Source organism: Pterocles gutturalis, unplaced genomic scaffold, assembly GCF_000699245.1.
Source record: "Pterocles gutturalis isolate BGI_N339 unplaced genomic scaffold, ASM69924v1 scaffold47864, whole genome shotgun sequence".
NCBI classification, from domain to species: Eukaryota; Metazoa; Chordata; class Aves; order Pterocliformes; family Pteroclidae; genus Pterocles; species Pterocles gutturalis.
Window position 1 is genome coordinate 1 of NW_010134964.1, and position 13018 is coordinate 13018.

Here is a 13018-nt window from a genome sequence, read left to right on the forward strand (position 1 = left end):
GGGGGTGCGGGGATGTCGGTTTAGAAGGTAAGCTTGTTTTGGCTGGTTTATAACACAAGAGCAGAAGGATGTTAAATTGAGTTTTGAGGTTGCTGTACTTTAAGTATCACTGCTCCGGGCTTAAGTAACTGTGTAGTGTCCCTGCAGGGTGATGGAAGAAGAAGACGGGAGATTGGGAGCAGTAGGGTGACTCTGGGCAGGGAGGACGCTCAGGGCTGTAGTGGAGGGTAGCGTTAGAAGGAAAGCGTTTGGCAGGAGATGATTGCAGGATCTCAGATTTAAGTAATCCTAAATGTTTTTGGGCTATCAGGATCTCGGTTTGCTCTGATATTTCTAGCATTTACTCTGAGGTATATGATTTTCTCCAGTACGGCAACTGGCTTAACTTCTTGGACTGGCATTGCTCGCGTACGCGGACAGCATAGTCCCACCGTCTGTGTTAAAGGTGTAAGGCATTTATAACTCATGTCCTCAGTAATTAAGAAGTTATTAGTAGTAATAGTGTGATCATGTTAAGAACAAATCTACTAAGAGCTATTGAGATGAGTAGGAAATGCCCTGCTGTTTTCCAGTAGGGGATTTTTCTAGGCCTATGTCATTGTGACAAGTATAGCTGTTTTGAGTCTTTCCTGGAAGAACTTTTTAGGAACTGATACATACAGCAGTCAGTTCTACAGTATTTTGAATTTTGTCTTTGCTCTTACCAGAAACTTTTGGTGAAGTTCAGTGTTGCTCATGTCCTGTGCTTCATGTATCCGTAGGTTCACCTAAATAAGAAATTCCATTACTCTTAATTTAAAGTCAGTGTAATAAAACTGGATCTTCATTGTTTGAGAAACTTCAGGCTTCAACCAATTTAAATGGATTCATACTTCTTTAGGACAAGATCTTACCTTTAGTTTTACAGGTGGTGATCAAATAGCCTGATTCATCCATTTACCAAAACAGTTCTGCTTGTGGATTAAACAGTTTTGCATGTGTGTCAGTAACAGGGAAATTAAGCATGTAAAAGCCCCTCCATGTGACTGTGTAAAGTTGACTCCCTGAAACTTTCTAGCTAAAGTTACAAAAAAAGCCTAAGTTAAGATTTTAGTGTTGTAGTTTCTGTTTGTATAGACATTACATGCACCTGATTTTGTATGTTTCGAGACATTCCACTCTTTTTTTTTTTTTCCTTACAGGTTTTGTTCCACCTGAAATAATTAAATGGTTGAGACTGAAGATACTTACAGTTTCGTCTTGCGAATAATCAATACCACTATGGAGGCGTAGGCACCTTAGAAGGGACTTCAGTCCGAACTCTGGGAGGTAGTTCTGTGCACAAATAAAGAAACTAAGGCTTCAAAATTTTTTTTTATTCTGATGATTCTGTTTGCTTCTGTATTCCACAAAATGGCATACACAAAAAATTTAATCCAACAGTTTAAAGCATTAGAATGTCCCAACACAAGGCAATTAATTTATGTTAAATTTGATAACTCTATACTCATAACTAAGGCACCAGGGTAAAACTGAAATGCTCTGTTCACCCTGTGCTGACAATGTTACAGACAGAAAAGCCTCGGGCTATTCCAGGCTTGTTAATTAAGACAGTTCATCCTTGTCAGAGGCAGTCTGTAGGATTTGTTTATCTCACAGCTGAATATTCAATATATGTGAAGTTGAGTATAAGCAGACTTCTTCAGTCTCAACAACTATTACAACAATACACAGAAGTTAAGGGTTTTTTTTTGGAAGTCTAGTAGTAGCAAATATACCACATCAGTTCAGTAATGTCAGTTCAAGGGCTCTTTTTTCATATGCCTTTTGAGCTTGGTAAACCATTATTTTCAGTCTCCTAATGAGGTTTACAAACTAAACTCTTTATATATGTATAAGCTGCATATTTATCAGCTGTCTAGGGTGAAATAGTTCTTAAATTACTTAACATCTCTTCTAGTTAGAAATGTAATTTTAGTTGCCCCCCATTTTAGTTTCTTTATTGATAAAGGATTTTGCAAAACCATTTGAGGTTTTTCCCCTCCATATCCCACCTTCACTTGCCTGACAAATTGATGCTGCTCTCCCAGATATACAGTACAAGGAAAGCATGTGATGCCTCTATGATTCAAGGGAAAGTCCTTTTTGACATGCTTTCTTCAGTTGTCAAAATGGGATGGGGCAGCTTTTGCACTGAGAGCAGTTGTGTAAACAAACAAGAACTTCCCAAATGTTTAAAGGCTGTTAATCATGAGGCTAATTCTATTTACGTACATATTCAAAGTTACACATTAAAATATTTTGTTTTCAGGTTCTTACTTTTGTACAGGCAGGGGTTATTCCAAATTGCCTTTAATGCACACAACTACCTCCCAGAGGAAGACTTGTCCCATTCTTCCAAAAATAGTCCATTATGAATATAATGGAAAATAGCCCTTTCTTGGCTAGCATCATGAAGCAGAGTGCTTTCTGTGGTGAACTGAAGTATGACTTATCCTGTGAACTCTACAGAATGTCGACGTTTTCTACTTTCCCTGTTAATGTGCCAGTGTCAGAACGGAGTCTTGCCCGGGCTGGGTTTTATTACACTGGCGTGCAAGATAAAGTTAAGTGCTTCAGTTGTGGCTTAACATTGGACAACTGGCAACCAGGAGATAATGCTATGGAAAAACATAAACACCTGTATCCTAGCTGCAGTTTTGTTCAAAACATGCTTTCAGTTAACAACCTTGGACTGTCCTCTCGTTCTGCCTTTTCACCTTTGGCTGCAAACAATCTCTCACCATCTCTACATTCCATAACACTTTCTCCAAGTTTAGAACAAGTTGGATATTTCAGTGGCTCTTTTTCTAGTTTTCCTCAAGACCCAGTAACTACTAGGGCAGTTGAAGACCTGTCATTCTTGAGACCTAAACTTCACAATCCTTCTATGAGTACAGAAAATGCTAGACTACGCACTTTCCACTCATGGCCGCTGACATTTCTCTCACCCATTGATCTGGCAAAGGCTGGACTCTATTACTTGGGGACAGCAGACAAAGTTGCTTGTTTCACCTGTGGTGGTCAGCTGAGTAACTGGGAACCAAAAGATAATGCCATGTCAGAGCATCGGAGACACTTTCCTAGCTGCCCTTTTGTGGAAAACCTTACCCGAGACCAGCCAAATTTCAATGTTTCAAATGTGAGCATGCAAACCCATGAAGCACGTGTTAAAACATTCATAAACTGGCCAACTAGAATTCCAGTTCAGCCTGAACAGCTCGCGGATGCTGGCTTTTACTATGTAGGTAAGAAAAACTGATGTCTCTGGTTTTATTCATATTGCTGTGTCAGCATTTACTTTAAAGTAAATTGTATGGATGTTTGCTAGGTATTTTGCCTTGTTTTTTTTAAAGGCCGCAACGATGATGTGAAGTGTTTTTGCTGTGATGGTGGGTTAAGGTGCTGGGAATCTGGAGATGATCCATGGATTGAGCATGCAAAGTGGTTTCCCAGGTAACTTGCAAAATCTCTATCATATTACATTTTTTTTCATTTCATTTGGATGTATTTCATGCACCTCTGTTTAAAATCTCTGAAGTGCTAAGGTGGCCTTAATGAAAACATTTCTTAATTAAGCAGGATATTTAATGCTTTCCACTTCATAATTAAAAGCTGTGTGCATCCCCAAATCACTCTTAGCAAGTGAGGCTGCATTGTTAATGAGCATACTTATGTAAGAGAAGCAGTCAGAAAGCAGACTGAGGAGAGAAAAAGCTGCTGAGAAATGAAGTAGAAGGAACATCTAACTCCGTCAGTCTAGTTCTGTGCCCACACTGAATGCTCTTGAACCAGTTTTTCAGCAGGTGTGGTTTAGTTTCTTAGGTGTGGAAAGGCTTATGAAGAAGGCTTCAGCAGCTGTTTAGTATGTCTCTATTGGAAAAATGACAGCAATAACTTTTTAATGTCCCCCATAATTAAATGGCAGTTGCATACTTGCACTTAAATTTATGACAGAAATAGCTGCACTTAATTTCAGGAAAGCTAATAATAAGTCTTCACATTGTAGATCTCCAACTACCAGCTGCTGTTGGACTACATGATGTACATAGAGTTAAATGACACCTTTGTTTCCTTCTGTGTTATGCCTGTCAGTAAATACACTGAAGAGATATAACTCTGCATTATGAAGCAGATCTGGCTTTGATAGCAGTGCTGAATTTTGTTAACTTCTTTTGAATGATTTGAGTAGGAGATAAGAATGGCTAGATGTGAGATAGAAGCAGTTTATCGCTACACTTTGTAGTGGTGCTGACATGGTATCATTTCTCATGGCATGCCTTTTTGGTTATGAGTGGTATCAGAGTAAAAAGCTGCTGCACTTGTATACCTAGGCCTGCTGACTGCTGAGCATCATGGAAAAGCTTTATCAAAGTGTCACCAGACACTGGGCTATATCATCTTCCAATTAAGAGAACTCTTCCCTTCTGAAGGAAGAGAAACACATTATTTTTAGTTATGTTATTGTAAACTGTTTCATTCTTCTGTAATTGTTTTCCTTGGGCAATCAGAAAGTATAATTTAGTACACTTTTGTCAATGTTTCAGGTGTGAGTACCTGCTTCGTGTAAAAGGAGGAGACTTTGTAAGTCAAGTTCAGGCCAGGTTCCCTCATCTTCTTGAACAGGTAGACTTCACTATTCTGTGACTTTGTTTTTCCCTTGTTGAAGGGTGTTATGTTCTTTTTGTGAGTTGGGTCCGTCCTTCTGCCTCATATCTGCGTATATTTCTACTAGATTTCTAACACAGTAAATGCTCTTCAGGAGCACAGAAATGAAGCCGGTGCTGAACCATGGCTAATGGACTTGCCCTAGTGGACTTTAACCTGTGCAGATTGCTTACGGAAAATATTATGAGGTAGTGAGCTCCTTCATGTCAGGAGGGGGAATTTCTGATGATGTGAGTTTCATAAAATAACACAGATCAGTATTTCAAAAATTGTTATTTCGGAAATTAGCTGTAGACAGCTTGAATTTTTTCTATCCGTATTGCTTCTGACAAGAGTAAGCCCAGCTTCTCTTCATGAAAGTGGTCAGCACTAACTTTATATTGGTTATATAGTTGCACAAATTTGCAGACTTGTGTAACTGCATGTAAAATAGTTAGTGGGTACCATTCAGATAAAAAGCTTAGCATGGTTGATAAGGGAAAATGTTAGAAAGATATGTAGGGGAAAAGCAATACTTTGATACTAATGTAGTTTTCTTGTGTTCCACAGCTGTTGTCAACTTCTGATATGCCTGTAGATGAAAACATTGATCCTCCAAGTATGTATATTAAAGCATGTTTTTAAACTTCCTCAGCGCTTTGCAAGCTAAATGACTGCTTATCCAAAGCTAACTTCCTTAACAGTTCTTATATTTTCTTGGAAACAACAGTATTATAAGGGTTTCTTAACTAATGATAAAAGTTAAGGTATCTTCAGTGTTATATGGACAAACTTTGAGGAAGCACCTTTAAGAAATCTTGTATTTCATTTTCCTTGTTTTCATACTAGCAGTTCATATTAAGATTTTTGGGTTTGAATGCTTGACATCTGCTGTATCTGTGGCTTTTAGTTGTATGGTTGGGTTAAACAAAACAAGTCAATTTGCCATTTGTTAAATTGACCTATGGTATTGAACTTGGTGGAGCGGTTGTTAGAGGGTGCCATGACTGTGCAGTTATGCAGCTCCATTTGTAGGCACATAGCTAGGTAAATGCTCTGAGTTGAGCAGCAGGGGCTAAGGGAAGGATAGGACAAGCTGATAAAGTGAAGTCTTTGAGTTGGACTCCAGTTATGGTGGAAATAACCCCAGAGGTTGAGTGAGTTGTGCTATCGTAGTCTCTGCTGGTTGAGGACAGTGAGTCAGAATCCCACGTGCCTGGTGCTTAGTAAGTTGAATGGAAAATACTGATCAAGAGCTGGAATAGAGCAATTGTTTGTACTATAAACTCTGAATTTTGATTCTTCCTTCCCCCTCTGACATTTTTTCAAGGCTGAAGTTAGAAATGACTAAGCATTAAAAAAGCTGCTAAGGCCCAGTGGAATTCTCTGGTTTCTCTGGATTATCCTAGATCCTGAATTGAAGTTTATAATGGATTAAAACCAATTGAATTCAAGTAACTGGCTTCCATTTTTAAAACTAACTACTTAAAAAAAAGTCTATTTAGCCATTTAAACTTTTTAATGCTAGCTATTCTTGTATATATGCATGTGTGTAGGTAATGTTGATGTGCCTAGCTTCTGGGTTGTATAGATATTTTATTCTTTATATTATACACAGTGATTTTCTTCTTTGAATAGTTATTCATTTTGAACCTGGAGAGAGTCATTCAGAAGATGCAATCATGATGAACACACCAGTGGTTAAAGCTGCCTTGGAGATGGGATTCAGCAGAAGGCTCATAAAGCAAACAGTGCAAAGTAAAATCTTGGCCACTGGAGAAAACTACAAGACTGTTAATGATCTTGTGTCTGATCTGCTCACTGCTGAAGATGAGAAGAGGGAAGAAGAGAAAGAGAGGCAATTTGAAGAAGTGGCATCAGGTATGCGTAAGGCATGAATAAAAGTGAAAGCAGAAGTGGTTTGTATTATGTATAGTTTTTATAACTGTTTTTATTCACTAAGTGATTTAATGTAATTGCTATTAGGATCAGCTTCTGTAAAAGCATTGTCAGGGTATCTGTATGGAACTAGCAGTCTGGCCATTGTTTAGTTCCCTTTCCAGAGGATGGTTCATACAGGTGTGAAGGGTTCAGAGTCACCTGATTCCCTCCACAGGAAGAAAGCCATGTTTTTTTTAATTTCTGTGCATTTATATTGCTCTTAAAATAAATGGAACCAAAATACTGTAATCGGCACACTCATTTGTTTCCAGATTTGCCTGCTCTTTAAGCTACTTGAATCAGTGAGCCACCATATCCACCTCCTAGAGAGGTCATAAACTTTTACAAATTTAGATTCTGTAAGGTGGCCGAAGGTCTGCTTTTCTGTGTCTGACTCAGTCATGTAGGTCAGCTATTTAACAATGTTTATTTGATGGGTCTTTAACATTCTCTATTGTTTTAATACCATATAAGTTTCAAAGCTTTAAAACTACTACTTTTGCATCTGTAAAGGAGCAATGAAACTTCTCAATTATAAATTGAATTAAGACTGCTTCTTTCCTACTTGCACATTCTATCAAAAAAGCAGAGATGGGTTCAGTCATTAATGCTTAATGCAAATGATTTTTTGTTGTTGTTTGTGATAGACTATTTAAAAAAATAATCTCCCAAATCTGGTTGTGCTGTACATCTGGTTTCCTTGCACATAATTCTGTTGGACACGTCTTAGGAAAGCTTGATTCTGTGTGCATCTCAGCTATGATTTTGACTGACACTGACTAAAGTTAATCTGTTGGTTGTTGGGGAGTTGGTGTTGGTGTTATGCAGAAGCGTTGTGTTTTCTTTGCAGTTCTGTGGAGAATCTAAGTCTTGCTAGTGTGAAGCTAGACAAGATCCTCTCAGATACTTTAACCTAGAGATGTGAGCAGGACTTTTCATTGGCGAAAAGGCTTCATCTCAGAGGCTGATTATATGTGGTTTTCTTAAGTCTGCTCTTTATGTGAAACTTTACTGAAGTCTTTATTATTGTTGTGTAGAAAGTGAACATTTCAAGTAGAGTTTAAAGAATGTATAAATTGTTGTTAAACAGAAATGCAGCTTGGAGTAGTGTGTTCCTAACAAACATCTAATCCCTTTTGCATTCCAGATGATTTGTCCTTAATCCGGAAGAATCGAATGGCTTTATTCCAACGTTTAACATGTGTACTTCCAATCCTTGGGAGTTTACTATCAGCTAAAGTGATAACGGAACTTGAGCATGATGTTATTAAGCAAAAGACTCAGACACCATTGCAAGCAAGGGAACTGATAGATACAGTTCTAGTGAAAGGAAATGAAGCAGCTAGTATATTCAGAAGCTGTCTACGAGACTGTGACCCTGAACTGTACAAAGATTTATTTGGTATGTCTTTCTTTTTTTTTTTTTTTTTTTTTAAAGGATATAAGGTTATAGAAGTCTAACCAGTGCTGTCATAGCAACCTAAAGATAAAAAAATTGGATGCTGTTTGAATATAGATTAGTCAAATGACTGGGATTTCTTTTTTTCCTCTTATTTTAGTGGAGAAGAACATGAAGTATGTTCCCACAGAAGATGTTTCAGGTATCTTAAAGTCTGCCTTACTATTTTAAATGGTATTGTGGAACAAATAGCTAACATCGTAACAAAGAAAGTTACTTTGGTTAAGAAATAGATTTTTATGCTTTACCATCTCCCTAATTATGCTTTGTTGAGGTGAGCTTACCTGAAAAAGTTAACTGCATGTGCAGACTTGCAAGCAAGTCTGTCTGCTGTGAGCTATATCCTGTGCCTTATACATGCTTTTGCACCTAAGGAGGTAGAGCTTTCTGGGGCTTGAGAAATCGAGCACATGCTGGACTTGATCCTGGTACAAGCTCTCATTCAGGCATTTGGTAAAGACTGGACAGTAAATAGTGGGTTAGCATTTCACAGCAGGTATCATCATCTCTACTTTTCCCAAGTAGGTTATAGGTGTCCTTAGATCTAGCTTGACCAACAGCTAGGTAGATAAAAACTTGTAAGATGTGGGATTGAGTGTGCTCTGGTTCTTAGTCCTGTAGTTTAATATATTAATAGACCGCATAAAAGTATACAAGCCTGAATATAGCTCCCTTCCATCAGTCGGGCTGTGCTCTGTGCTTCTAATATCCAAGCAAGAAAAGTACAGCATTTGCTAAAATGTAAACATTGGTTAGTCTCAAGAACTACAGCTGGCCTGCAGTCCCTGAGCCATTTGTCTGACAGAACTGGAAAGTACACAGTAGTTCCTTGCATGCCACTTTTTGAGTTCTAGAAAATATACTTATTTTCTCACTGCCATGTATACTTAGTGAATACAGATAGGGAAATAAAGGGTGAAATGGAACATGACTGTATTCTAATTAGAATGCACGTATATTCAGGCTTCTTTAAAAGTTAAATAATTTTTCCAGGTTTACCTATGGAAGAACAATTAAGAAGATTGCAAGAGGAAAGAACATGTAAAGTTTGCATGGACAAAGAAGTTTCTATTGTTTTTATTCCATGTGGTCACTTAGTGGTATGCAAAGAATGTGCGCCATCCCTTAGAAAATGCCCTATTTGCAGGGGGACAATAAAGGGAACAGTTCGTACATTTCTTTCCTAAAGAGGGAAACTTGCAAAATGTCTTTGTTCCTGTCATCCTCCAGCTGCTGAAGCTTAAGCCAGCAGTGTTTTAGGAATGGAAAACTGTGGTACAGAAGTTGATTAATCAACTACCTAACACTGTTGTGTAACAGTAAACCATATCATCATTATGAATATACTAGGTCGTCTTTGCCAAAGGCCATTTCTTTTCTGTTCATAAAACTAACTCAGTACTGAGGTGAGGTTTTTGTAGCTTTCCTAAGGAAAGCAGTTTCACTGGTATGCCCTTCTGTCACTTTAAATAAAAAAGCTTTCTGGTTGCCTTCCTAAAATAGAGCTTGGCGAAACTCACAAGTTTCTTATATGTGGATGTGAGGAAATACATTGATTGCTGTTTATTAATATTAATTAACCTCAGCTGCTGTTTTGGTTGTGTTTTGGCTTTCGTGTGGACTTGAGGAGAAAAGAGGCTAACTGTTGCAGGAACAGCAGGACTTTTAAAAAGTTTTGTTCATGTCTAGATACTTGTGTAATGTGTATTAATAATAGTTTGTATGAAGACTGAATTAAAATATTTCTACTTCTCAAGTGAGTTCTTGTTTACTCTGTTCCCATTGTTGACTCTTCTCTGTGGACTGCAGTGACTAGAATCCTGTCTTTTCCTGACAAAAGTTTGGGGTTGGTTGTTTGCTTGCAAAAGTACAATAAAACTTAATTCTTTATCTTTCATTCATTTTTGAACAGGGAAGTGAGCTTCTGTGCTGCTTGGTGATTCAGGTGGTTCAGATTTTTATCCTTATTTAAAAACAAACAAACCTCCCCCAAAGCCCCCAGAAGCATCTGGTACTTCCTTCTGTCTTGATTTTTTCAAAGGACAGAAATTCTGTCCAGGAATGGTCCTCATGCCCTTAAAGGTGAGGCAGAGGGTAGCTATACAGCAGCTTTATGCTAGGGATTAACATGTACAAGCTGCCCTTCTGTGTTTGAAACTTTATAGTGACTGTGCAATTAGATAGTAGGATCTTCCAGCCCCCTCTGAAGTCTGCGGTCTTGTTTTCTAAGCTGGTAGTCTAAGGACTCCGGTTTCCTTACTGGTTCATTCTTACTTTACCCTTTTCAGCTTTGTATATGTAGACTTGCCTAGTAGATACCTACAGAGGGAAAGTGTTCATAGATATTTCTCAAGGAATTCATGTCAAACAGTGGAAGAACACTGCCAGGACAATAGCATCCTATCCTGCAGTGGTGGAGTCAGTCATCTTCAGTCATATCTTAATGCCTAGCGTGGACCTCTCAATCTTCAGACCTGCCAGCAATAAGAGCTTTTGAACAGTACTTTGCTGTCTTATGCTCTGTAGTGTGAGGTGAAAATACCATTTCTTGAAGTGCTAGTGTTAGCAAGTTGTGTACATGTAACTGGCTTTCATTGCTTCATATATGGTTCTTAGTTATACATGTTTTATCTCTTCTAAAAAGAGAACACTCCATATGTATGAAAGTAGTAAAGTGTATACATTAAAAAGAACTTGTGTGGGCTGTGTAACTTGTGACTTATCCCATGTAAAGGTTGCCCAGTGTTTAGAGCAAGGCTTGCATCAAGCTGGGGAAGTGTTTGTCACTGGCAAATAAATTTCCATTCATGCTTGGATGCTATATGTTTGGCATCTGTATGCATCTTTCCTGTTGTACATTTGAGTTGTAATTTAATAAAAGTCCCTCTCTAAGTCTGTGAAAGAAACCTCTGGGTCTCCTCTTGTAATCACCTGCCATCTTGGGAGATCTGTCCATTGAGTTTGGAATTTAGACTGTGCATGGAGTTAACAATATGTTATATTTCTAGCATAGTTGCAGCTGCAGCACTGAATCAAAGTTTTGTCTGGCTAAAAAGAGCCCAAACACGTACTTTTATTTGTTAGTTATGTGATTTAGGATGGTCTGTTAGCAGATTCTGGATGTTTCCATCAGTAGTACTGAGCACTAAATTTAGTGAGGAAAATTGTGCAAAGGAAGATACATATACATTCTAGTTACTGTCTGCTTGTCTTTGCCCTGTATCTCCAAGCAGTACCTCCTGGGCTGGAGTCCCTTTCAAAATAATACTGGAGATATGAACTTTGAAGAAGTCTTGCTTTGCTGTCTGGGGGCTTAGGGGAGGGGTGTAAGAATCTGGACTGGTTTGTCTTTAAACATCTTGAGTATGAATTCAGCAACAGTGGTATTTGGTTTCATCCATTCTTCCATAATTTCTGCCAGTGTGTTCAATGCTGTGCATTAGCTGGCACCACAGTTGTTTTAATCCTTCGGTATACATTCCTTGCAGTACATAGGATTCTGTAACTGTAGATTGGCTTGCTGTAATTCTTTTAAATGCAAAATTTTGTCCAATGTACATCTTTTCCCTTTATCTTGATGTTGTAAATGTTTCAAACCTAGCACATAGTTGTAAACAGCTTTGATTAACATTCTTTTGCTTTTCTGGTTTTGAAAGGTTTCTAAAGGTTCTCTTCTATTGTGTAGCAACTTAAAAAGTTGTCAAGGGTTATGAAAGCTTGTTAAGGAGTAAGCCACATGACTTGAAATTAGACACTCAGACCCAGAAATTAGTAATATTAGAAGCAAATATGTTTTCTAGAGATTAAGATGAGTCTGCTTGGGGGGGCTGGTGAGGTCGGGCTCACCTGAAGAGTGGATTTGTTAGCATGTAAGCCCTGTTTCTGAAGAGGGAAGAGGATAGGGAAAACCATAGAAGCAGGCAGACTCTTTAAGCAATGCATTTTTCTTTAGAACCACATGGAGTTCAAGTTTTTCAGACATTGCATATAGATTGGATGACACATGTAGGGCTTTAAAAACTGAGTGATTCAGGTGTTCAGCATCATTTGTGATGCCTGAGGGTACCTCAGGACCCACAACATACCTGTCAGTGCTTCAAATGTCTTGGGTAACTTCAAACAGCACTGCTTGCCTCCATCTAGGCACCTGAAGAACTTGATCTGGAAACTACTGGGTAAAATTCTTTGACCTAGTTTTGCCAGGAAGGCTAATCTAGGTTATGGCTTTCCCCTACTCCCCACTGTAATGATTGTGGTTACCCTGATCTATAATGCTGTACCTGTGAGCAGTTCTGCTCTCCTCAGTACTGTTCCAAGAAAGCAATAATAAAACTAGTTGTCCGTAGCATGTTCCAAACAGAACCCTAGCAACCTGTTAAACCATGGAGAAAGAAGACTGCCTGCATAGTGCTGTTTGGAGAGGATCAAGTGACTTGTTGCTTGTGAACCAGCTGACCACATTGACACTTTGTTCTGTGCTCACTTCCTTCTTTGAAAGCATTTTCCAGAGCTTTGACTGGGTTAAACAGCAGTAAACAGCTCCCCTGCCCCCAGCTTCCTGCGCAGCTCTGCTGATCAAGCAGCTCAAGCTCTCAGATGTCAGTGTTCCGCAGCCATGGCTTGTCTTGAGCTGGCAGAGTGTCTACGTGTGGCTTAGGGGGTGTAGAGGGTGGGAACTTTGGTATCATTGAAGTTCAGTGGGCTGACTTGCTGTAAGATGAAGATAGAAGGCAATATTCCCACCTTCTAAAAATGAGTAGTTTCTTTAGTTGAATGAAGCTTATCATATCTGCAGAGGATCTGGCTTGGAGTAGTGGCAGTTTCTGATACTGGTTTGAGATCACTGCAAGATACAGTGGCTTCCCAAGTAGCAGCTGTATGTTTTGTGAATCAAGTGCCATGAAGCTTTATTATAATTACTTAGCAGTTTCATGCATGTTTTTTTTGTGTGTG

At 38.6% G+C, this 13018-nt stretch overlaps 1 protein-coding gene across 1 annotated transcript; it reads left to right on the plus strand.

The window, feature by feature from the left end:
- The first annotated feature begins 2392 nt into the window (after positions 1–2392).
- Positions 2393–9479, plus strand: LOC104467822 (inhibitor of apoptosis protein). Its single transcript, XM_010081744.1, has 8 exons — positions 2393–3266; positions 3375–3474; positions 4566–4644; positions 5236–5284; positions 6304–6546; positions 7754–8008; positions 8166–8207; positions 9059–9479. Exons 1-8 carry the CDS (start codon positions 2393–2395, stop codon positions 9250–9252), a joined length of 1836 nt encoding a protein of 611 aa, XP_010080046.1. The 3' UTR covers positions 9253–9479.
- The last annotated feature ends 3539 nt before the right edge of the window (positions 9480–13018 follow it).